General features: G+C 51.0%; 1 protein-coding gene and 3 non-coding genes across 4 annotated transcripts; 2 read left to right on the forward strand and 2 right to left on the reverse strand.

The window, feature by feature from the left end:
- Positions 1–358: 358 nt before the first annotated feature.
- ALOXE3 (arachidonate lipoxygenase 3) lies at positions 359–20,217 on the reverse strand. Its single transcript, XM_052657833.1, has 15 exons — positions 20,047–20,217; positions 19,214–19,418; positions 17,990–18,071; positions 17,323–17,442; positions 16,891–17,016; positions 14,165–14,268; positions 13,478–13,650; positions 12,587–12,730; positions 12,275–12,478; positions 12,104–12,190; positions 11,410–11,579; positions 10,717–10,838; positions 5,732–5,832; positions 4,997–5,167; positions 359–538 (listed from the first exon to the last, which is right to left on the reverse strand). The coding sequence occupies exons 1-15, from the start codon at positions 20,191–20,193 to the stop codon at positions 359–361; spliced, it is 2,136 nt and encodes a 711-aa protein (XP_052513793.1). The 5' UTR covers positions 20,194–20,217.
- Positions 20,218–21,368: 1,151 nt separating this feature from the next.
- Positions 21,369–21,441, forward strand: TRNAK-UUU (transfer RNA lysine (anticodon UUU)). Its single transcript has one exon. It is a non-coding gene; the product is annotated as a tRNA-Lys (tRNA).
- A 585-nt stretch (positions 21,442–22,026) lies between these two features.
- On the forward strand, positions 22,027–22,098 carry TRNAQ-CUG (transfer RNA glutamine (anticodon CUG)). The gene has a single exon. It is a non-coding gene; the product is annotated as a tRNA-Gln (tRNA).
- A 424-nt stretch (positions 22,099–22,522) lies between these two features.
- On the reverse strand, positions 22,523–22,604 carry TRNAL-UAG (transfer RNA leucine (anticodon UAG)). Its single transcript has one exon. It is a non-coding gene; the product is annotated as a tRNA-Leu (tRNA).
- Positions 22,605–22,855: the final 251 nt, after the last annotated feature.

The raw sequence follows: 22,855 nt of genomic DNA on the forward strand, positions 1-22,855 counted from the left end.
GAAGGCGGGCTCAGAATCCCAAGCTGGGCCTGATGGGAGGAGGTAGATTTTTCATAGAAGATGGGGAATAGGCTAGGCTTTCACAGGAGACTGTCCAAAGGAGGACAAGGGGTGATGGAGATCCTTCTTTTCGAAGGGCCTGTTGTGCGTTTGACTTCAGTCAGCAGATTCTCATCGCAGACACTGCCGGACTGGTCCCTCCCAGCTCAGGGCCCAGTTCATGTGATGCTAGAGCCATCGTGGGTACAAAACGTGTCGAGAAAGTGCAGGCTGATCAAGAACAAAGAGGACAGAAGGGCCTGGAGGATCCTGAAAAGCTGGGCCTTCTCATACTAGCGCTAGAGGTAAGAGGAGGGGGCTAAATGGAAACGCTGTTCTCAATGAGGGGAGGGTCTAGGTAGGCGTAGGGCAGCGCCAGGCCCCGGTTCCGCTCCTGGATGTCTCGCGAGATCTGAGCCAGGCGGTTCTGGAAGACAGCGATGCTCCGGCGCGGGGCCTCCTCTGTAAAGTGCTCGTCCGGGTAGGTGCCCAGGGGCCTCTGGGAGAAAATCAGGAGTGGGGTCAGGATGATGTTCAGGGCCACAGTTGCCAACAAATGCAGTCAAGGTGGCTTCTAAAGGCAGGCGCCACCCAGCCACGGCCACTGTAAACGCAAACCCTTGAAACTCCGGAACCACCATTCCAGCCACCTGCGCAGAGCAGCCCGCCGATCCCTAAAAAGGGCCCTTCCTGTGCCTGGGCGCTGCTCTATGAATGAAACATAACCACGTCCGTAACACTACTGAAATCAACATAAACGTCCCACCAGATATGCCCAAGAATATACAAAAGGCAACCCCTGAAGACAACCAGTTCTGAGGCGTCTTCCAGTCAACCACCGTTGCCAGCATAATCAGTGTCATGCTTTCCAGCCTAGCCAACCTCTATTCAGAAAGCGCAATGAACTGAAGTCAGTCCCCCGCTGTGGCAGAACAGGACTGCCCCTCTGGGCTTGACCGCAGTACACCACCAGTTCACCATCAGGGTTCCTGAAGCCAGCCTCTTAACCAGCACATGCTGCTCACATAATAAAACTGTTGCCAACAATCCTGATGTTTAAAAAATTCTTTGCCTTGTTTTATTGCACCAACAGAGCCTCCTGAAACTGTTAATTCACAGCCTTGTTTTCTCCTCCCTGACTTTAATGACCTCTATTGTTTCAACCATAAGGCCAGTGTTTTCTGAAATATCAAAACTCCATAAGGGAGTTTCATCTTATACTGAGTTTTTATTAGTAATGGCCATTCTCATTTATCAAACACTTTTTCAGCATGTATTGATTGAGATGATTACATGGTGTGTTTCTTTACTGATGTAATGATGGATATTGTTAGATTTCATCAAGCTGAAACAACCTTTCATTCCTAAGTTAAACTATATACTTCATCATGATGAATTATTGTTTTACTATATACTGTTGGCTTTCATTGGCTAATGATATATTTTTAAGATTGTTGTAGCTAAGTGGAATGAGTTTATAATTATATTTTCTTAATTACAGTGGACATGTTGCAAGAGCTTTACATGGACCATCACAACAGGACAACAATCCGATAAGACAGGTACTTCATCATTCCCACTTTACAGATAAAGAAACTGAGGCTAGAGAGGCCCGATTACATATCCAAGGTCACATAGGTGGGAAATGTGGATCTGGGACTAGAACCATCTACCTGAGACTCACTTCTCTTTTCTTAAGAGCACTGCTCTTGCCAGGGGCTGGTATCAGGGTTACCAGTAAAATGATTTAGGAAGCTTCTACTTTTTTCTATACTTTCAAGCAGTGTGAATGATTTAGGAATTATTTGTTCCTTGAAAGTTTAATAGAATCTCCCTTTACAAGGAGAGGGATCAGATCTTTTACAACCCTTTCCTTTTATGTATGGTTTTCACCTCTTCTGGTATTTTGCTTTTTTTGGTTTGCTTGGGGTTTTTTAAGTTTTCCTAAAAAAATTACTTATTTCATCTAGGTTTCCAAATTTGTTTGCATAAAACTATAAGTAGTATTTTCTTCTAATTTGTCCATTCTTCTCATACCTTTTCCATTTCTGATGTTGTACATTTATGTTAATTTTTTTCTTGATTGAATCATCTCTGGTTTCTTTATTTTATTGGTGTTTTCAAAGAATCAGTTTTATGTCTTATTTACCAGATCAACATCTAATTTCTGAAACTATAGTGTCATTATTGATAAAGCAGAGCACAGAAATATGAATGACTGGGTTCACTGCCTAATTACTAACTGTGACCTTGGGCAAACTGCTTGGTGTCTCTGAACCTCAGTTTTCTGCCCTGTAAAATGGATGGAGCTACCATTTATTGAACAGTTTATACCATTTATACGCCAGTCACTGTATTAAGCATTTTAAATATAGCCACTTATTTATATTTGTATTTTGAAATAGTGCATATAAGATACCTGATTTAATAACTGACACATGATAGATCCTCAGGAAGTGATAGGTGCTATATATTATTCCTGTTATCGTTATGGCTTTCCGGGTTAGGCTTCCCACTGGCTTATGAGAAAGGGAACTCTCCACCCTCATCCTCTTGTGTACTCTTCCCTTTCCAGTGTGATTTTGTGACTTATAATAAGAAAAATATATTTGGTTTTGTGTTTCTAGCACAGAGCTCTTAATACCCTTATAACTGCATAGTGATAGAGTGTTAAGGGTGTCTTTTGTTATTCATAATAAGCCCTTTTCAACCCCACCTGAGCTTCTGTTAACCATGTGACTTCTGGAAATTCCCTGGGGTTGGAGGCTGGTTGCCAGAGGGATCAACCTTGTGATTAGGTTAGAACTTGCAGTCTCACCCCCTAGTCTCTGGAGATGGGGGAGGAACTGAAAGTTGAATTAATCCCCAGTGGCCAGTAATTTAATCAATCATGCCTAGGTAATGAAGCCTCCATAAAAATCTCTCACGTATGAGTTTGGAGAGCTTCCAGATTGACACCCATGTGGAGGTGCTGGGACAGGGCCCAGAGAGGCCTGGAACTCCACCCCCTTTCCCACACTCCTCGCTCTCTGGGGCGCCTCCATCTGGTCGTTGCTGAGTTGTGTCGTTTTAGCATGAGCCAGTCATCTAGTAAGTAAATATTTTCCTGAGCTCTGTGAGCTGTTCTCAGCAAATGATCAAAACTGAGGAGGGGTTGGTCAGAAACTCAGATGATAAGCTGGACTTGCAGTTGTCACCTGAAGGGGGTGAGGAGGGTGGAGTGGAGGAGCAGTCTTGTGGGACTGAGTCCTTCACCTGTGGGATCTGACACCTCTCCAGGGGGACAGTGTCAGAATTGAGCTCAATTAGAGGACAATTGTTAGATTTCATCACGGGCTTCCCTGGTGGCTCAGACTCACATTGACACCCATGTGGAGGTGCTGGGAGAATCTGCACTGCAGTGCAGGAGACCTGGGTTGGAAGATCCCCTGGAGAAGGGAATGGCAACCCACTCCAGTATTCTTGCCTGGAGAATCCCCATGGACAAAGGAGCCTAGCGGGCTACAGTACGTGGGGTCACGAAGAGTCAGATACGACTGAGCAACTAATACGGGGGACACTCAACTGGTGTTGAAGAACTGCTTGGTGTGGGAACCACCCCCACACATTTGGTGGCTGGAAATATTGAGAGAGAAGATTGAGAATAGTAATGTAGTGTTCTGTGAGTAGACCAAAAAAAAAAAAAAAAGCCACCCAGTTTTTTTCCTTTGCAATGACTGAAATGAATGTCTCCAAATCCTTGGGAAGTGAGACCAGAGAGGAGCAGCATCCGGGGATGAGTTCTTGCATTCCCAGGCGATGAGATGATAAGTTGAATCTTGTTAGGGAGATAAAATATTTGTGCCAAATGGAGTCAAGCGTGAGAAAGGAGGATATCTCTGTCCCTAGCAGAGAGCTTGGGGACAAGACCAGGAGGGCAGAGGCATGAGTAATGACCCAGTGTGTAAATGGAGATAATGGTAATTGGTGATTCAAGGGCTGCTCCCCTGGCCTGGCCTAACTAATAGCCTCTTTGCTGTCGGTCCTGCCTCCAAAATAACCCTTCCCATCCATCTGCATAGCCACAGAAGCGCCCTTGCAAAAACACAAATTCAGCCATGTCACCCCAAGCTTAAACCCTTCAATGGTTCCCGTTTGTCTTTAGAACAAATAATTGCAGCCACACTGGGCTGTTTATGCTCCTGCAAATGCACCAACAGACTCTCACCTTCACTTTGCTTCACTGGTAGAGTCCTTCCCTCTGTTTAGAAACTAACCCTGCCCCTCTTTTGTCTGCCCAATACCTCCCTGCCCGAAAGGTTTCATCTTAGATGTCACTTCCTCCAAGATGTCTTCCCAGGTTTGCCTGGACTTCATCAGGTTCCATGAGACCCCGTCCTTACCTCTGTCACTGGGCTGTAAGCTTACGTACAACATCAAGGTTCATATCTGCCCACCAGTATCTGGCACTTGGCAGGTGCTCAAGAAGTATGGACTGAATGGAGCAATTCATGAATAATTCCTACGACACTGTGGTGCCCTTTTCCTTTCCCTGTGTTCCTCCTCAAGTAGACCATAGGATTCTTGCAGGCAGAAAGTTATCACTCAGTGTTATGTTCCCAGTGCCCAGCACTGTGTTGACACATGGGAGGGATCTGGCAAAAGTCTAGGTGAATGGATGAGTGACTGATGGGTGAGTAAGTGGTTGGATGGACGGATGGACGGATAGGTCTATAGACTGGTTAAACTGGTGAATTAGATGGAAGTTGTGACCCAGCCACTAAACTGGTATTTGCTTCAGTGTGTCTCTGGGGCCCAACTATCATTTCCTGAAGAAACTGAAGAACTCAAGGCAACTCAGCATAAATGCCAGATGTTGGCTCCCAAACTCCCTTGGACAGCTACCACCACTTCCACTACCCAGGCCCTGCAAATTCCCCCCAGCCCCAGACACCTCACCACCACCACCACCACTCACCTGATCCTTGGGCTCTTGGCTGACCAACCAAAAGAGGAGAATATTATTACAAGTGGTATTCACTTCCGGGAGGGTGTCCAGGTAACTCTTCAGGGTGGTGGTCCCCTTGGTCTGTGGTGGGGGCTGCCTCATGGATGACGGGGCATTGGGCATCCAGGCCCCAAAGTCATGCTGTGGAGAACCCCCAGCCCAACTGAGTCAGTTGGCCAGAAAAGAAGGACCATCTCCCTCCTCAACATCCCTGTTCCTGCCCCTACCATCCTAGATCTTGCAGTTGGGAAGTAAGGGGGGTGTTAAAAGGGAAGTGAGGAAGAGGGTGGCAGGAGCCTGGGTCACCCCTTGTTACCCCCCTACCCAGTGTTCAAGGACTGGGTGGTGTGAGTCACCCAGGAGGGAGGAGGACCCAGAGTAAAGAGGTCACCCAAGAAACGAGCCTTGGGCTGGCCTGCTGCTCCACCTGGCCGTATCCTGTCCACAGCAGGAGCCCCTCAGTGCTACTCCCTCCACAACCCAACTTGAGTCACCATTATGAGCTTGGGCTGAGCGCTACTCCAGTCATCATCCAGCCCCAGTGCTGCCCTCCACCCAGTCCCCACTCCAACCCCAGCCCTATCCATAAACCCATCACAGCCTTGACCCTCCCATGCTCTCAGCCCGAACTCTGGCCTCACATCCACTGCTGAGGCTAATCTTACGTGGCCCAGTGTCCCCCAGGCCCGCCCTCTGTAGCCTCACCTGCCCACTGTTGACAGCGGCATGTTGGGCAGAGCAGTTGAAGATGATTGCAGTGAGGAATTTCACCAGCTCTCCCTGGGTGCACAGCTGGCGTGGGAAGCCTAAGAGTGAGGGGAAGGGAAGAGGGTGTGGATGGAAGGGACCAGATTCCTGAGGGCAGCTCAGGACTGGGGCTTGCTGCAGGAGGAGAGAGAGCAATGCAGACTAAACATATGGCTGCCACCGTCTTTAGACTAGTATTGGGACTGGGCTGAGATTAAGGATGGGGCTTCCCAGGTAGCTCAGTGGTCAAGAATCCTCCTGCCAATGCATTAGACGAGGGTTTGGTCCCTGAGTCAGGAACATCCCGTGGAGGAGGAAATGGCCACCCACTCCAGTATTCTTGCCTGAAAAAATCTTATGGACAGAGGACCCTGGTGGGCTACAGTCCCTGGGGTCGCAAACAGTTGGACACAACTTGATGACTGATCATCACACCAGGTTACAGATGGTCATCACCATGGTGTGGTCTCTGAACTGGGGGACTAGGATAAGACTAGAAAACGCCGAGCCAGCAGAGGTCACAACAGAAGAGCCAGGTTCAAGGGAACTGCACTTCTGTCTGCAGCTTGTTTTAGTACGTGATGATAGAATTCTACCCAATTCACCAAGATTTGCCTGAGCACCCAGGAGCAGATCATCTCATCCGCTATTGGGTTTAGTGGCAGAGACAGATGGTCAGAGAGGGTGCTGCTTATAAGCCCACAGTGATGGAAGCAGAGGAAGGTTTAAGGCCAGGGCTCGGCCCTTTGAGGAGATGACAGGTTCAGCAACGGGGCTGGGTAGTTAGAGGAGGCTTTCCTGGAGGAAGAGAAGGGGCCTCTCTGAGTAGAATAATGGGGTGAGCTTCAAATGGAAAAAAAGAAGAGAAAGGCATTTTCAGGCTCAGCCCTTGGTCTTCTTTTCTGTGATCTCACTGGTCTCATCCAAGACTGTGGCCTTCACCACCTCTCACTGGCTGATGATTCCCAAGTTCATATTGCCCCTGCATGCTGGACTTGACAGTGGGTATAAATCTGCAGTTGCTAGCTGACATCTCTGCCTGAGTGTCTATGAGGCGTCTCAGACCTGACACCTGCCAGACCTCAAGCTTGATTCCCTACCCTGCGCATTACTGAAACCTGTCCCCTGTGGCCACCAGTGGGCCCACTTCAGCACTCTCCATTCAGTTGCTCCAGCCAGAATCTGTGCACTCGCTCCCCCTTTTATTTCACACTGCACAAGTCAGCAAAGTGTTGCAGAAGCCATCCTCATGCTATCACCTCCAGCCTCCACACCACCCCTTCTCCATCGTCTCATCCCTGGATGAATCTGACTGCTTCCACCCTTGCCTCTGACAGTTTGCTCTCCACATAACAGCCAGATGGAGTGATCCTTCAGAACTGTAAATCCAGTTATACCACCCCTACCTAAAATGCGTTAAGGGCTTCCCACCTCACTCACCTCACCATGGCCCTACTTAAACTGGCTCTTATTCCTTCTCTGACTTTATTCCCTTCCCTACTTTTCTCCTTCTCACCTACTCTACTTAGCTACACAGGTCTGCTGACTCCTTAAACCTGCCTGCACATTCCCACCTGAGGTCTCTGCACTGACTCCACCTCCATCCCTATACTCTTGCCCCAGTTATCCACAGAACTAGCTCTCTCCCATCCTTCAGTGTCTAGCAGACAGCACCTCCTAAAAGAGGCCTTCCCTGACCTCCTAACTGAACTAATCTCCCTACCTCGACCTGCTGTATCCCCTGATGCTGTTTTGTTCTTTTTAACCCCTTGACATGTTTGCTAGTTTATTATCCATATCTCCCCACAAGAATGTTAAGCTTCTTGAAGGCCAGGATTTTTGCCTGTCATGTTCACTGCCAAACCCCAGCACCTGAAACAATAGTTAATAAATTTTAACAGTATTTAATAAATACTACTGGTTGAATGAAGTGAATGCACGAGATGGGTAGGAAGCCAGAGTGGGCAGGCACAGAATCAGAAGCAAGGTGAGGGGACAGGGAGGGGACTTAATTGGATGTGAGGCTACAGCACTTTGCCAGGCAGGGTGGTTTCTAGGGACTATTTCAGAGGATTACTGGGGCAGTGGCCCTGCCGAATTGGCAGGCGAGTAGCCAGAGGCTGGGAGGGGTGGGATAGGTTGGGAGGGGTAGGATAGGCTGGGAGGGGTGGGATAGGCTGAGAGGCAGCTGCCGCAATGCAGGAGTAGTGAGAGGACTAAGACTAGGGTGGTGGCTGTGGGGAATGATGGGGACAATAGCACTAGCCATTGGATTTAGGGAGAGAGGAAGACATCAGGGAACATGAGTCAAGATGGCTCCAAGGTTTGGGGTCAGGATGACAGGAAGGAGGCTGCAACAGAGCAGATGGAGAGGCTTGAAGGGAGAACTGGGTATCTGTCTGCCTGGTAGTGTGTGGGAATTTTCCAAATGTGCCGTTCATGGTGGATAGAACAAAAAAGCAAAGTCAGACGATATATGGGAATTCTTCTGTAGTGCATATTATTTTTTCCCTTTGAAATGTGGAAGCCAGAGGCATGCTGAGGTTAATGAATGAATGTGTTTTACCTGAAAACATGAGTGTAGTATAAGTCTGTGCCGGCTGAAAGAGATGTTTGTCAATCTGAAGAATGTCCTGATGTATTAAATCAGAGACAAGTTGAATGAAGACAAGACAAGACAGTTGATCCCACTCTGTGTCTTGAATAGGAAACAGATAACCCTGAAGAGAAAAACAGCTGCCCCTGGAGGAGAAGCAGTCAGGATTAGGATGCTCCCTGATTAACAGTAGGTTTGCAAAGCACAGGGAGGGGCCACCCTTCAAAAGATCCAAAAGAGGTCTGGCTGTCACCACCTTAACCCAGAAATCATGCTTGGCATCACTATTAGTGAGGTGGCCTGACATTGCACACCTCCCAGTATGATGCAGTGTGGAGAACACAACATCACTGGAGAACATTCTTGCCCCAGACATTTAACCTTTAGATACTACTTCCGGTTGACAGACAACACAGTGTGTAGAGGAATGATGACGTGGGGAAGCAATTAGATAAATTCGGAAGGCAAGACATTCTGCAGAACAGCTAGTCCTTAGCCTTTCCATAGCCCTTATCAGATGTTTATGTGATTTTAAAAAGGGCGGAGGGGAGCTGTCCTAAAGTAAAAGAGACTTTAGAGTCAAAATGAACACATATGTCGTTTGGTCCTTGACTGGCTCCAGAATCAACAGGACCAACTGAGGGAGAATGGGACAAGTAAGAGGGTAATGTTGGAGATTAATTGTCAGTTTTGTTAAACGTGATGCCAGCATTGTGATTGTGTAGGAAAGTGTTGTGGGTTTTTTTTTTTGAGATGCATATTAATTAGAGGTAAAATGTGAAATATGTGTAAATAAACAACAGCAACAACTTAATCAAATATGGCAAGATGTTAGGAACTGTTATCTAGATGGTGGGTAAACTGCATCTAGGTGGGTAAAAGTAGAGTATCATACTCTCTACTTTTCTATATGTTCAAACTTTTGTTTGAAAAAAAAAAAAGCTGGAACTTCCCTAGTGGTCCAGTGGTTAAGACTCCACAGTCCCAATGCAAGGGGTACAGTTTCAGTCCCTAGTCAAGGAAATAAGATTCCCAAGGGACTAGGAAAAAAAAAAATGCTTTGGAGCCCGCTACCGCTACCGGTAGGACTACAACAGCTGTTCATTCTGTTTCCTGGCAACCTGAGACCATGCCTCCTCCCCAGGTTTCCCCAGGCAGTAATTGCTCTGGGTGGGCACCAGAAGTGCTGAGTCAGCTAAAAGTTACATCTCTCTCCCCCCCGCCCCTAAGAGAAGACATCCCAGACAGTGAGAGTCTCCCTCCCTCCAGCTGGGGGAACTAGAGGGTGGACATTTGTGCCACTTTGAGCCTTTCATTTTCTTCCACTAACCCAGATAGAGATTCCTTGTCTGCACTTTTCAGCGCCTGAAATACAGACTGTCACACACTGGCACCGGGGAGGTAGGCTGTGAAGAATAGCAATGGCATGTGTAACCCAAGCGAGGCCAGAAGTCCTTCTACAGAGGATGACTTGTAATTTTCATGTGCTGGTCTCAAGAGTGACAGGGAGACAGCCAACAAGGAAAGTTTCCTCAGGGAATGGGGAAGGGGGGATTTCCAAGTCTGGAATCAACTATAGAGGAGAAACAGGAGAAAGGATCGTTCTGTTAGGGAGGGGTAGAGCGAGAGAGGAGACAGAGATCCAGAACAAATCAGAGCTGGAATCAGGATCAGGAGGCGGCAGAAGCCCTCAAAGGAGGGGGAGGCCAGAAAGACACACCCTCCCTGGAGCAAAGGGAAGACTTTAAGGAGGGGAGGGCATTCGGGGGCATCTGCTTCCACTTAAGTTAAGCAAAGGAGGCCTAAGAGGACTGGTGTCGGCTGGGTCTCAGAGGCCTCTCAGGCAGTGTCAAAAGAGAGGGGGGAGCCAGGGACAGGTGACAGGTGTCAGTAAGGAGGAATCAGGCAGCAGCAGCACCAAGCTACTCCATGAAGCCACAAGTGAGAGAGGTTGGTGGCTGGAGGGGCCACCTGGCAGGATAGGCATAAGAGGGTATGAGAGAGAGTTCCAGAATCCTTAGTGCTTGAGGCTGGAGATGGCTTCTACCATAAAGCAACACATCCCTGGATCTCAGCAAGTGAATGTGAATGAATGGCAAAGGTCGAGCAGGGACCATGTAGTGGCTGAAAGCAAGGGCGCCAGAGATGCTGGGAGCTGGCTCTGGGCCCTGCCTCTGCCATTTTTGGCCAGTGCGGCCTTCTCTATACCTGTCCCTTATCTATTCAGTGGGGCTAATGATGGCATGTGCTTCAAAGGCTGCTCAGTGAATAAGAACTGGGGGCCTAGTAGGGCCAAGGGGGACAGTGGGTCATTGGGTCTGTGGCTGGGGGGACGGGGAGGGGATACCTGAGCTTTCCCGGCCCAGAAATGCCTGAGCAAAAATCTCTCCGACCCAGGCCTGCAGCTCTGAATCCTGCTGCACAGACGCGTCACTGGTATAATAGTAGCCCACGATTTCTGAGACGAAGCTGCAGGAGAAAGATGTTCCTGCTCCAGCAGTGACCCTGGGTTCAGGCTGGCCCCAAAATCAAGTCCCAAGGCTGCTCAGGCTAGTGCGAGTTAGCTGCCCAGAGTTCACTGCGAGTCCATGGAGGTTCAGTGGGGACCCCCATATTCAGTTGGAACCACAGTGCCCAGGCTTCCCACAAGTCTCACCTCCACTCCAGAGTCATGGGTGCTGAGGAGAGCCTGACATGAGGCCTCCCCTCCCTACCTGGGAGAAAGGAAGACCCATCCACCTGGAGGCCCCGCCCACATCGAGCTGTTGCCCCTGCCCTGACCTCTCAGGACTCTGTGTCCTTCCCGTCCTCTGCCACATTCACACACAGCCCAGGCCCTCCCCAGCCCACAGCTACCTGCCATTTCATGAGGAACCCCAACCCCCAATTCTCACCCTTGCGGTGCCCCATGCTGGGCTCCAAACACCTGAAACCCCTGAACACCAAGTGCCCCAGCCTACATGAGCACACAGATCCACACTGTCCCCTTGGCCAGGAGCCCCTGGTGGGGCCAGATTGGCCACAGGCTCCAGGCCCACACCTCTCAATGGCCGCCCAGATCTTCAAGCCGTCATCTCGGTAATGGTAGTTGGGGATATCCAGGACACCGCGGGCCCGCAGGCTGTCCGGAAGGCAGAAATTAGTGTAGGTGAAATGGGCCAGACCGGTGCTCATGAGGTAGAGGAGGCCCTGCCTCCCAATGGACGTGACCTGAGGACACAACACAGTTGGTCTCCGTGACCGGCCCAACCCCCACCCCAGAGATGGGGCTAGAGACTCAACAGAGGGAATTTTCCAGTTAATCAAGCATCCAAGACCAAGAATTAAACACCCATAAGAGCAGGACGTGGGCTGACAGGCTGCGGCCTTACTGCGTGCGTAGGAGGTAATCCTTAGGTGTTTGGTAACTAGAAGAATGAACTGAATCCCGGGCGAGCCGGGAGGGCAGCGCCGACAAGAGGTCAGCAGGCAGGTGTGCTCAGGCTGGGGTGCCTTGCCCACCTCCAGGAGCCTTTGGAGTTGGAGCCGGATGAGGTGGGGCGGGCGGAGGGGATTGGAGGGGGGGAGGCGGGATTGTGGGCGGGGCAGGTAGGAGACTTGCGGAGAGGGGCGGGGCTTGTGGAAAGGGGTAGGCCAGGAATGGGGAATGGGATTGGCGGTCCCACAGGGTTTGTGGGCGGGGCAACGTGCCCTCAGGGGCGGAGCCCCGGGGAAGGGCAGGGTGGAGGCCTCACCTTGTCCACAAGGCCCTCAGGGTTGAGCAGCGTAGCACGGGCGATGGTGTTCACCTGCAACGTGTAGCGAGTGTGGGGAAGCAGAAGCTGCGAGTGGGATGAGGTCACAAGAACCGAAGGTCAGGGGAGATGGCCACCATGCCCCCCCTCCCACTCGAGGGTCACCCAGACCTTGTAGATAGGATGGCAGAGCGGCAGCTGACGCAGCGTGGCCATGGCGAAGGCCTCGCACAGCAAATGTGTGCACAAAAAGTGCGTGTTGTTCTCGTGCACCAGGAACTCAGAGTTGCGCACCCACGTCTTCGCCAGCAGCCAGTCCCAGTAGGTGTCAGTGGGCAGGAAGATGGGGCTGTTGGGCCCAGGGGTCTGGCAGAGCTACATCGAGGAATAATTAGGGGGTGAGGCTTTAGACTGATAGGTGCCCCCTGAGGCCGCGTTCCCGAAGCCTGGTCCACACCCCCTCAAAGACAGCTACAGGCTTACCTGGATGGCCAAGGGCACCAGCGCCCCCCGGGGGTTGAGCCACAACAGGCAGAGCGGGGCGGCCACGTACTGGGGGCGGCCGTTTATGCAGTGGACCGGGACCTCCGCCAGGATCCAATAGTCCGCTAGGAAGATGTTGCCCCTCTGGGGAAGTTGCACGGAGCCTTAGAGCGCTCTCCGCACCCACGCTCTGCTTCCCTCTCCGTTCTCTGTCCACTCCCACTCCAGCCTGGGCCTCAGTGACGCTTGGTGCCTGCACTAAAGGCCAGTGTTGGGAACCTCACCCTTCCCAGAATGTCCGGAATGAGGTCCAGCTGAATCCTACCTTGTGCAAGCTCTCACCTGGCTTTCCAGCCTCTTGGACAAGCCAGCATCCTCTTCTCCTCTCCCCATCCCTGGTCCTTCCTATTCTCTCAACTCAGACGACTTGAGTGTATTCAGTATCAATAAAATCAACACAGGAAGAGAATTCGCCAACCACAACTCCAGCCTTCTGGAGGATGCCTGAGGGCTTGACTGGGTCAAGATCAGAGACTGGGTGGGTCATCATCTTCTCCCCTACCCCCAGAGTTCCTACTTCTCCAAGATTGTCCTTACTCTGTCTAGTGGCACTGCCTTTGGCCTGTCCGAAAACGGCTCTCTTTGGGCCTCAGCACCTGGGATCTTGGAGGCCCCAGAACAGGGGCAGGGCCTCTTCCTCCAAGCTGTCACGTTCATGCATACCAGTTCGCCAGGCCCCGTCTTATGCCTCAAGCCTGAGGCCCATTTGGGCCTTACCCATAACTTCTGCTTAAAGGGTGCCGGGCTGGGGATGAGGCCTACAGGTTGGATGCAGCCATCCCACCCTTACCCTCCACACCCATCCCTTCTCCCTACTGGCAGCTTACCGACCTCTAACTCTGTCTGCAGGCAGGTGCCTGGTCCCAGTGAGGGAGCCACCATGTCATTGGTGATAGGCAGCTTGCTGGGCAAGCTGGAGAGACAATGGAGCATGACAGGGTTGACACCGTTCAGGTACTGGTACCCGAAGAACTGATCTTCACACCAGTGCTCTCTGACGTACTCTGGGGGACAAGAGAGGGGGCCAGTTCGGCTGAAACCACTTCACTAGATCCTGCTCACCCCAGCGCTTTGCACATCACTGTGGTTTAGTCTTTCCTCCCACCAGTCCTATGAGCAGGTGTAAAATATCTTCAGTTTAACATGGGACTCTAAGAGGCAGAGTGACTTGCTCAGTTGTGTGGCAGACTCGAACATATGTCTGGCCCCAAAGCCCAAACCTCTTGATGACAGGGGTAGGGAAAGAGAGGTAAGTGCACCTGACCAGGATCAGGACTCCCTAAGTGACCCTTGACTGGCCCCCACCCCCACTTGCCTATTTTTGTCCCCACCCAGAGGAAGGAAAGATGGGTTCCTGAGAGGAGTCTGGGAGAGTGCCCCCAGTGAAGTCAGGAGCCCTGCCCACTGGAACCCCACAGCCTCTCTGCAACCAGAATTCAGCTTTTTCCCAGCATGAGGCAGAGGAGCCTGAGTACAGGGTCGAGTGGAGAATGGACCTCTCCGCCTGGCTCTGCACACCTGAAGTGAGGGTCTTGTGGCAATGCATGATATTCCGGATGTCATCCAGCTTCTTCCAGGAACCCTTGCGGTCCAGCAACCCTCGAAGCTTCATGCCCAAGGACCTGTCAGAGGGGAAGTTGGGCTTGGGGCTGAGGGCTGCCATGGGCACTGTGTCCCCAGCCTAGAGCCCTGGAGGAATTTGACAAGGTCAATGACCAGAGCAAAGGTGCCTAATAGTCCACGTGGGAGACAAGTCTAGAGGCCAGTTGAGGCTTTGTAAGGGTGACTCCACATGTGTGCGCAAAGATGGCACACATTTAGTGCAGACCAGTTATCTTCATTGGTGTTTCATTGTGCTTTCTCCAAGCTCTCATCTTATAGACCTTCACTGGCTCCCCTCTGCCCACATGACAAAGCCCTAGCTGCTCAGGCTGCTTTGGCAACTCCCCACCAGCTGATTTCTACAACCTTTCTAGCTTTCTTCTAGCTTTCGTGCACCATGTGCACTTACCAAGGCCCATCACAGCCTTCTCATTAAACATAGCCAGAGATGTACTTATACACTGAACTGGTAAAAGTGGGCTTGCCGGCCTGCAGGCCGTGCACTTTTCATTTTGTGGATGTCTGTGCTGAGTTTTGTTTTGTTTTTTACAATGAGCATGTATTACTTGATAATCAGAAGAAAAAAACATGCTTGAAATGAAGTCTGCTTTCTCCGCTGTCCAGGGCTTGTTAAGCTGTTCCTGTCCTAGAGAACCATCTCCTACATCTCCACCTCATATCAAGACTACCTGTTCTTCTGTGTGCATCGTAGATGCAAAGTCCTTCATGAAGCATTGTCTGATCACCCCTCAAACATACACCTTGTGTGTATCTTTCAAAAAATACCTGCTACTTCCTTCGTTATATTGTGAACCCTTCATTATGTCACTACTCAAATCAACTCCTATTATACTGTGGGCTCCTTATGGTCAGGACTGGGCTGTGTTGCCCTGACATACCCAGTTTGTAATAATCACTCACTAGCTAGGCCAAGTCAAATGGAAGGGAATGGAACAGAGGACAGGCAGGTTTGTGGCAGTTGGTCAATAAAGTAAGCTGTGAAAGGAGGCAGATGTGTCATGAAGAGTGTGGGCACCTGGAGAAGGCATGGGGGGAAGGGGGCAATAGTGACCTGACAAGCCCAGGGACAGATTCCTACGTGCTCAGTAAGGAGCCACTCACTCCTTCCACGAACCTGCGCTGAGCAGCTGCCCGCTAAGAACCTAGGGGATGGGAAAAACTCAACAGGAGCATGGTCATTAAAACAGAGGCTGAGGAGGCAAGAGAGGAGAAATAAAAGGCCTTCCTTTTCCAAGGCCTGCCACTCATGTCCTTTAGGGCACCCTGCAGTCACGCCACACTAAAACCCAGTGACTCCACTGCTCCATAAGTGACCAGAGACTGCCAGATGCCCACTCTTCCCACTGGACCTTCTCTGAGCCCCACACCGGCAGTCCACATGGTCTCCTGGGCCCTCCCCTGCCTCAACCCACATATCCATCTGGGGACCAGCTCAGGTGATGCTAGCTTCTGAGATGCTCCTTAGTCCTGTCGGGGCCTCTCAGTGGGTCCTTGTCCTGAAACCTGAGCCCCCTTGTGTCTGCCTGTGGACACACTCAAGCTCCATACCCGCCTCACCCCTACATCCCCTCCCACTAGTTCTTCTCCAGAAGAACGGCTGTAGCACCGAAGCCCAGAACATGAGGATCCAGCTCCTTGCCGTGGCCTCCTCTGGGCCTCCTGATGCAGCAGGTAGCAGGTGGCTGAGCCCCACAGAATGACCTGGGTCTTCCCAGGACCCACCCATTCCCCTTCTCCTTTCCTCTCTCCCAGCCCAAAGCTTCAATCCCATCTGTCTCCCAGCAACCACCTCCTGACCCCTGCTCCTGTCAGGACCGGATGTTAGCTGGACCCCCTCCAGCCACATCACACTCAGAACCTCAGACTTGAACTGCCCGTGACCCCACCAGTATTAACTAACTGCCTTGCATGTACATCTCCCCAGGGGAGCCCGAGCCCATGAGTCCATCACAGCCAAGACTGTATCCTAATACTACAACTTTTTGTGCTGGATATTAGCTTTTTTTTCTTTTGCTGCACTGTGCAGCCTTCGAGATCTTAGTTTCCCAACCAGGAATTGAATCCATGCCCCTTGCAGGGGAAGCATGGAGTCTTAACCACTGGACCACCAGGGACGTTCCCTGGATGTTAGCTCTCTGAAGTCTTTCCCCACACCTATGAAGTCGGTATGAATATTATTGTCATAAATAAGAAAACTGTTTAAAGGCTATGTGAAAATCAAGGTCATAAAGCTAGAACGTATTGGCCAGGAAATTGAACCTGAGGTGTCCTGACCACCTCCTTAAATCTTAAAAGACTGGCCCTCTCTGGTCCTGCTCAGCCTGGTCCAACTAGCAGTGACTGGGACCGTGCTCTGCTCAGGGTAAGTGCTTGATTAATTCTATTGGTTTGAGGACTGGAAAGAGAAGGAGAGTTTAAGAGCAAAGAGGGGATGATGGGGAGCTAGAGAAGAGTTGCTTAAAAAGAGAGTGGAGATGGGGCAGGGCAGGGCAGGGGGAGGTGAGGGAGAGACTCTGGTGGAGGGGATGGAGGGGAGACGGGCAGAGATGTAGATATGATTGATCAAAGGGACAGGGGCAGAGGGAGAGGGAGCAGGAGTGCAGAGAGGGCAGTGGCCTCACACGGGGATGGCGTTGAAGAGCAGCGAGGTCGTCTTGGTGGCGGAGTAGCGAATATTGGGCTCCATGTGCAGCAAGGAAGGGATGTCAATTTTCATGGGGAAGCCAGGCAGGTACCGATTCCCACTGCTGGGGAGCAGGGAAGCAGAAGGGCAGAAACCAGTCAGAGGGACCTGCAGCCCATTCCCCTTAATTCCTCCCCTCTCTCCTCCCAGAGAGTCCCCAGGCCTCTGCTCACTCCAGGCACCTCCCCTGCCCTCTCCCCTCCTCTCTGCCAGACTCCTGGGGCCATCCCCACCCATTCTGCTCCAGACACTTGAATTAAACTGCATTTGTCAAGACTATGACTCCCCAAGCTGCCCAGCCCAGTCCTCACAGCAGACCCTTCACTTCATGCCCTTCCAGCTTCTTCCCCAACTCTCAGTCCACCCTCACCTGTCACCTGGGTCTGCACAAGGCGCTGTCTTGGTCAAGGCAAATTTCTTATCTGACTCCATCTCCTCAAAGCTGCTGACATCTATAATGCAGGGGAAGCCAGGGGCGTAGACTTTCCAGCTTCCAGGGGAAAGAGATTGAAGTGGCAAGTGAAGCTTAGGGTAAACAGAAGCCTTAGCTTTTAAAGACACAACTTTAAATTAAAACTCCCAGAAACCACCCACTTTCTGAGCAGGTGACAAGGAATTGAAGTATGTTTGTTTTTTTCCCCGAAGACGCTGGGCTGCAGATCTGGGTAGCATTTGAGGATGGCATGAATATCCAAACTGGTTTAGAGTTGGATTTGTGTTGAGATCAAGATCACGGCTGGTTTGGGGGTGAGGCTTAGGATGGGCTGAAGTTGGTCAATCCTAGGGTCATGTCTGGTATCTGGGTCACATCAAGGACAGCTGAGGGTTGAGTGTGGATCGATTGATGGTACTGGGGACAGTTATCAGTACTGGTGTTTTGGGCCTGGACTCAGGGTCAGCATTAGATTGAGGTTTAAATGAGGGTGGTGATCAGAGTTGGGCCCCCAAAGTTGGAACTGAGGTTAGAGTTAGTAACAGTCTGATTAAGGATCAGGTCAGAGTAAGATGGGAGAGAAGTCAAATTAGGCCACCCTCACCGGTAGCATTCCTGTCGGGCCTGGAGTTCCCGTTTCCTGTGATCCAGAAGGAGGGGAAGGGAGTCCTGACAAATAGTTCTTGCTGTGGGTAATGAAGATTACTCATTGGTAAGTCTCTTTTCAAATGACACCTCCTCCAGCATGTCTTTTCGGAACCCCCAACCCTTGAACCCAATCCCTCAGGGACATGGTTGTCCCCCATTCTTTGTGCATTCATCAGTAGAACGGACTTGGGGCACATTTACCCCCAGATTATAACAACTCCCTAATTGTTTACATGTGTGTCTCCTTTTCAAGACTGCAAACTCCTTGGGGGCAGAAGTCACATGGTATTCATTTTTTGTATTCCCAGCATCCAGCATGGTGCCTGGCACCATGCACAAAATACACACATGACACAGGACTGGTGAACAAACATGTTTTGTGAAGTGACTGGTGGATGTGCTGTGGTGACAGGGATTTGGAGTGCAGTCTGTGAGGAACTCACAGTGTCAGCAAGGGTAATGTTCACTCACCGCACCTCACCTGACATCATCTCTCAGCCCTAAGACTCATGTCCACACTCAGTCTCACCCTAGTCTTGCCTGTCTCTGGATGAGATAGCTCAGGAGATGTGGGGGGGTGGGGGGTGGCGTGGGTTGCGGGGGGGAAGGGGTCCAGAGACTGAAGTAGCTTCAGTCCAGCATCCTTCAAAGCCCCCCACACAAATTCAAGAAAGAACCTGAACAGCACCTCACAGAACGTCATCCACACCAGGAAAGCCAGTACTAGTGGGCCAGGGCCTGCCCAGCTAAATTCTCTAAACATTCAGGGTTTCTCCCCAGTTGAAATTCAGTAACTCCACTTGCTGGTTAACTCCTCTCAGAGGAATTGACTCTGGGGAAGGAGCAGGGTGATGGTGGTAAGCATACTGCCATCTCTGTGTGTTTCTGTGCATATGACTCTGAGTGGTATGAGTGTATGTGAGAGTGCACACCTGGACTGGGTGTGTCTCCAGAGGGGTACATACTGCCCAGAAAGTGCCTGCATTTCAGGGTGTTTGAGGCTTGACTTTTCAGAAAGCACCTACTTGGGATCCCTGAGTTGCAGTTACCCTAACTCCAGCCCTACTCTCTACACCCTGGGCTCTGTGAGAGCCAACCACCCTCACCCCCCACCGCCTCTGCTGCGCCTGGTCCCAGCAGATGCTTCTGAAGCCCAGGCCAGCCCCTGCCTCTGACACACCTGTTCCTGGTCGAAGCTCGATGGTGCAGTAGCCCTCCATCCACTGGTAGCAGGGGAAGTGGGAAAGGGTGCCATCGGGGGCAGTGACGCAGATGCAGCTGCAGTACCAGGAGTCTTGGGGGAAGAACGCATAGCGCTCCTTGTGGAGCCGCAGCAGCAGGAGCTCACCCAGCTCCTCTGAGCAGCGCACCTTGTACTTCTGCACCTGGGGTGGGGGCAAGAGAGCAAGCCGGTGAGAGGCGAGGAACAGCCTAAGTCGTCCTGCACCTTGAAAAGTGCACCTACACCTACGCCTTCTACACCTCCGCCTCGCCTGACATGGACACTCAAGCTGGCTGTACCCCATGCAGTGCCTTGGCGTAAATTACAAAAAGGCATCCTTCATCTGGCAGAAGCTGCTGCAGGAGCCCTGTGTAAGCAGGGTGCATTCTGGCTCTCCCGAGCCTCCTTGGAGCCCCCACCTGATGTCGGCCACCTGCCAACAGTGCTGGGGCCTGGCAGAGTCAGGTAGACCCCTCTGGAGAAGAGGAAACCCAGGCTCAGAGAGGGCAAGCAGCTTCCCCAAAGCCCACCTTCAGTTATTGGAGAAGGAGCGAGGAAGCCAGTGGAATTCTCTGGAGCCCCTGCCCAGGGCTCCTTCACAGCCCTGCCTGGGTAGGACTTATGATCCCCAGGAAAGGCAAGGACCAGAATGGGGTGGCCAAGAGGTCAGGGCCAGCATCCTGAGTTCTGCAGGATTTGATGAGCCCTGGGGAGAAAGACCCTCCCCTCCTTCAGGATTCCCTGCACCTGGTGGCCCTCAGGGTCCCCGCCTCCCTCTCTCCTCTACTCACCGATCCAGAGGCAAAGTCCCTGCCCATGCGATCCAGTCGCTGCTTGGGGCTTTCACCACATGTGCCCACCAGTGTGACAAAAATGTTGTCCAGTGTGCCAGCCATCAGGTAGGGACCGGTGGTCACACGCACGCGGTACAGGGCCATGATGGGAGGAAAGAAGGGATGCCCCGGCAGCTGGCCTGGAGGAGGTGAGCCACGGACCAGGCAGGGCTGGGCTCCTGGGCTGCCGACCCGCGGGGCCTGGTTGGGCAGGATGGGCCTTTGAGGAAAAGCCCAGCTCTCTCTGAGATGCTCTAGGGCCCACTTGCTGGCTCTCTGTCTCCAGAAACTCTCTGTCCTTGCTAGCTGCAGGCTGGCTCTTCCACCCACAGCCTTTCTCCCTACTAGTTGCTTGTTCGCCTCTGGCAAAACCGGCCCCTCTGACTGGCAGGACCAGGTTCACCCAGATAGCTATCAGGAGCCCAGGTCCTACTGGGAAGGGAGGGACCAGATGCCGGAGGGAGACAGACATTAGGTGACACCTGCATGATTGGGACATTGATCTGTTCCTGGTCAGAAGTCAACTGATGCCCTGTCCGCCCACTCCTTAACCTCCCGGAAAACCTTTCCTTCTCTCTCTCCGTAAGAACTGGGCACAGGGCACCCGCATTCCTAACTGTGAATCATCCATGTGAATCACTATACACAAGTGAGCCATAAATCACACGTGATTAGAGCCACACGCGAGTCGAACATGCATCTCTGCACATGGCGTAGGGGTCATAAACAACCCTCCTGTCGCCTCCTGAAGTTGGTACCCTCCTCACCCCCAACCCGGCCCTGTGGGTCCCGGATCTATGGCACGGCGGAACTCAGTGCCTCTCCCTTGGAATGTGGCCGATCTGGGGACCGAAGCGGTCTCCGGGAGCACAGCATCTGAAGGCCTCATGTGGCATTCTTTTCTCTCTGCGGCCCGCCCTTGGCTTTGGGGCGGTAGGCAGGGTACCTGGGCGGTAGGCCCAGGTACGTGGGGTGCCTGGGATCTAGGTCATCGGACTGGGAAGAAACCTCTCCCAGAGGGACGCCCTCTGCGGAAGCGCCCCCGCGCGGCGGTGCCAACGCCGCACCCACCCAGCTTCCGCGGCGCTTAGGCTCTAGCGTCCTAACACTTGCTGTGCTGAGGGGGGTTCGATAAAAAGCAATCACCGGTGACTGGCTTCACCAGCTTTCTCGGTTTCTTCTGGAGTCCTTTGCATACACACAATACGCGCGCTTCGCTGTGCGAATGAATTTCGTCAATACAAAACTCTTATAGAAAGTAGAACAGGAGCTAGGAGAGAGCCCGGATAGCTCAGTCGGTAGAGCATCAGACTTTTAATCTGAGGGTCCAGGGTTCAAGTCCCTGTTCGGGCGATTGCTTTTTCACTATTCGTTGGTGCACAACAATCTATGGATTTTTCAGTACCGTAAATATTTGTATTCCTTCGAACATACATAACAGAGAAGAATAACGCAAGTTTGTTAGATGGTGTTAAGAGGGAACGAAATTAAAGTGCGTCAGGGTTTTATTCAGAAGGCAGAAGGAATGACAGTGGAGTGAGAGCAGAGATGTTTTAGAGCAGTACATAATGCGAGCCATACGTGTGAATTTAATTTTACTAGGAGCCACACATTAAAAAGAGTACAAAGAAATAGGTGAAATAATTTTTTGAAATTAATTTTAGTAAGAATTTATGTAACCCAAAATATCCTTATCATGTAATCAATATTTTAAAATTATTAATGAAATTTAAACTTTTTTTCATACTGTCGTTTAATTACGGTGTGTATTTATAATGAAAGCACATTTAGATTCATATTTCAGGGGCTTGATAGTGGTATTCATCTTACCCAACAACTCCGTTTATTTTGCTTTGTCTCCTGAGAATGGCAAAGTAGAAGCAGACTAGGAAGTTTGATAATATATATATAGTCTTTAGAAAAGCGTGGAGCGTCGTCGGTTCCATGGTGTAATGGTTAGCACTCTGGACTCTGAATCCAGCGATCCGAGTTCAAATCTCGGTGGAACCTTTATGTTTTCACTCAATACCAGTGTGTTCTATTGTATTATTTATGAGTTTTGTGTACGATATTCCGTTATGTTCTGAAAGGATCTAAAAGAAAGTTACGTTGGATCTTACCTTTTCAGCTTTCCAGACTAGATAATTCGAGCCTCTACCGCGCCGTTAGGAGAATTTACAGAGTCACTTCAATATATAGCAAATTGTACTAGTTTTGAATATTATCTTATGACATGTCAAAGCGGAGATCGATAATGGAGATCCGAGATTTTTTTAGAAGTTTCCATTTTGTATTAATTTGGGGCTGGGATGCAGACTTAAGTTCTGTCTGGAATACAAGTTGGTGAGACTGCTACCAGGAGTTTTCATAAAACTAAATAATATTCTACAAATAACTTCCTGAATGGTGCTTAAGCCTAAGAAAAACTGTGGTCTGGCAGCGGTGGGATTCGAACCCACGCCTCCGAAGAGACTGGAGCCTAAATCCAGCGCCTTAGACCGCTCGGCCACGCTACCTGCGTGGGGGACAGCGGTCCTCACAGTCCTCCTAAGAGACTAGAAGGGAGGGGGTGGCCCTACGAATCCTAAATTGGCTGCTTTTCTTCAAAGAATTATGGAGATTCCTTCGGACAGTAGAGCAGCAGATGACAAAGCAGGCTGACCAGAAGAAACAAAGGCACACAGAAATTAACAACAAAACAGGTTTATTCTTACGGATGAGGCCACATCCGGGAGTGGGGTGCGCCTGAACTAGAAGCATTCCCCAA

The sequence above is a fragment of the Budorcas taxicolor genome, chromosome 19, assembly GCF_023091745.1.
Source record: "Budorcas taxicolor isolate Tak-1 chromosome 19, Takin1.1, whole genome shotgun sequence".
In the NCBI taxonomy this organism is placed as follows: domain Eukaryota; kingdom Metazoa; phylum Chordata; class Mammalia; order Artiodactyla; family Bovidae; genus Budorcas; species Budorcas taxicolor.

Excerpts from the sequence above, each read along its gene's own strand:
- ALOXE3 (XM_052657833.1), bottom strand. The coding sequence starts at position 20,193 with ATGGCCCTGTACCGCGTGCGTGTGACCACCGGTCCCTACCTGATGGCT. Across the intron at positions 19,419-20,046 it reads GGGACTTTGCCTCTGGATCG|GTGCAGAAGTACAAGGTGCG; the intron begins GTGAGTAGAGGA and ends CCCCCACCCCAG. Across the intron at positions 10,839-11,409 it reads ATCTGGGCGGCCATTGAGAG|CTTCGTCTCAGAAATCGTGG; the intron begins GTGTGGGCCTGG and ends TTTCTCCTGCAG.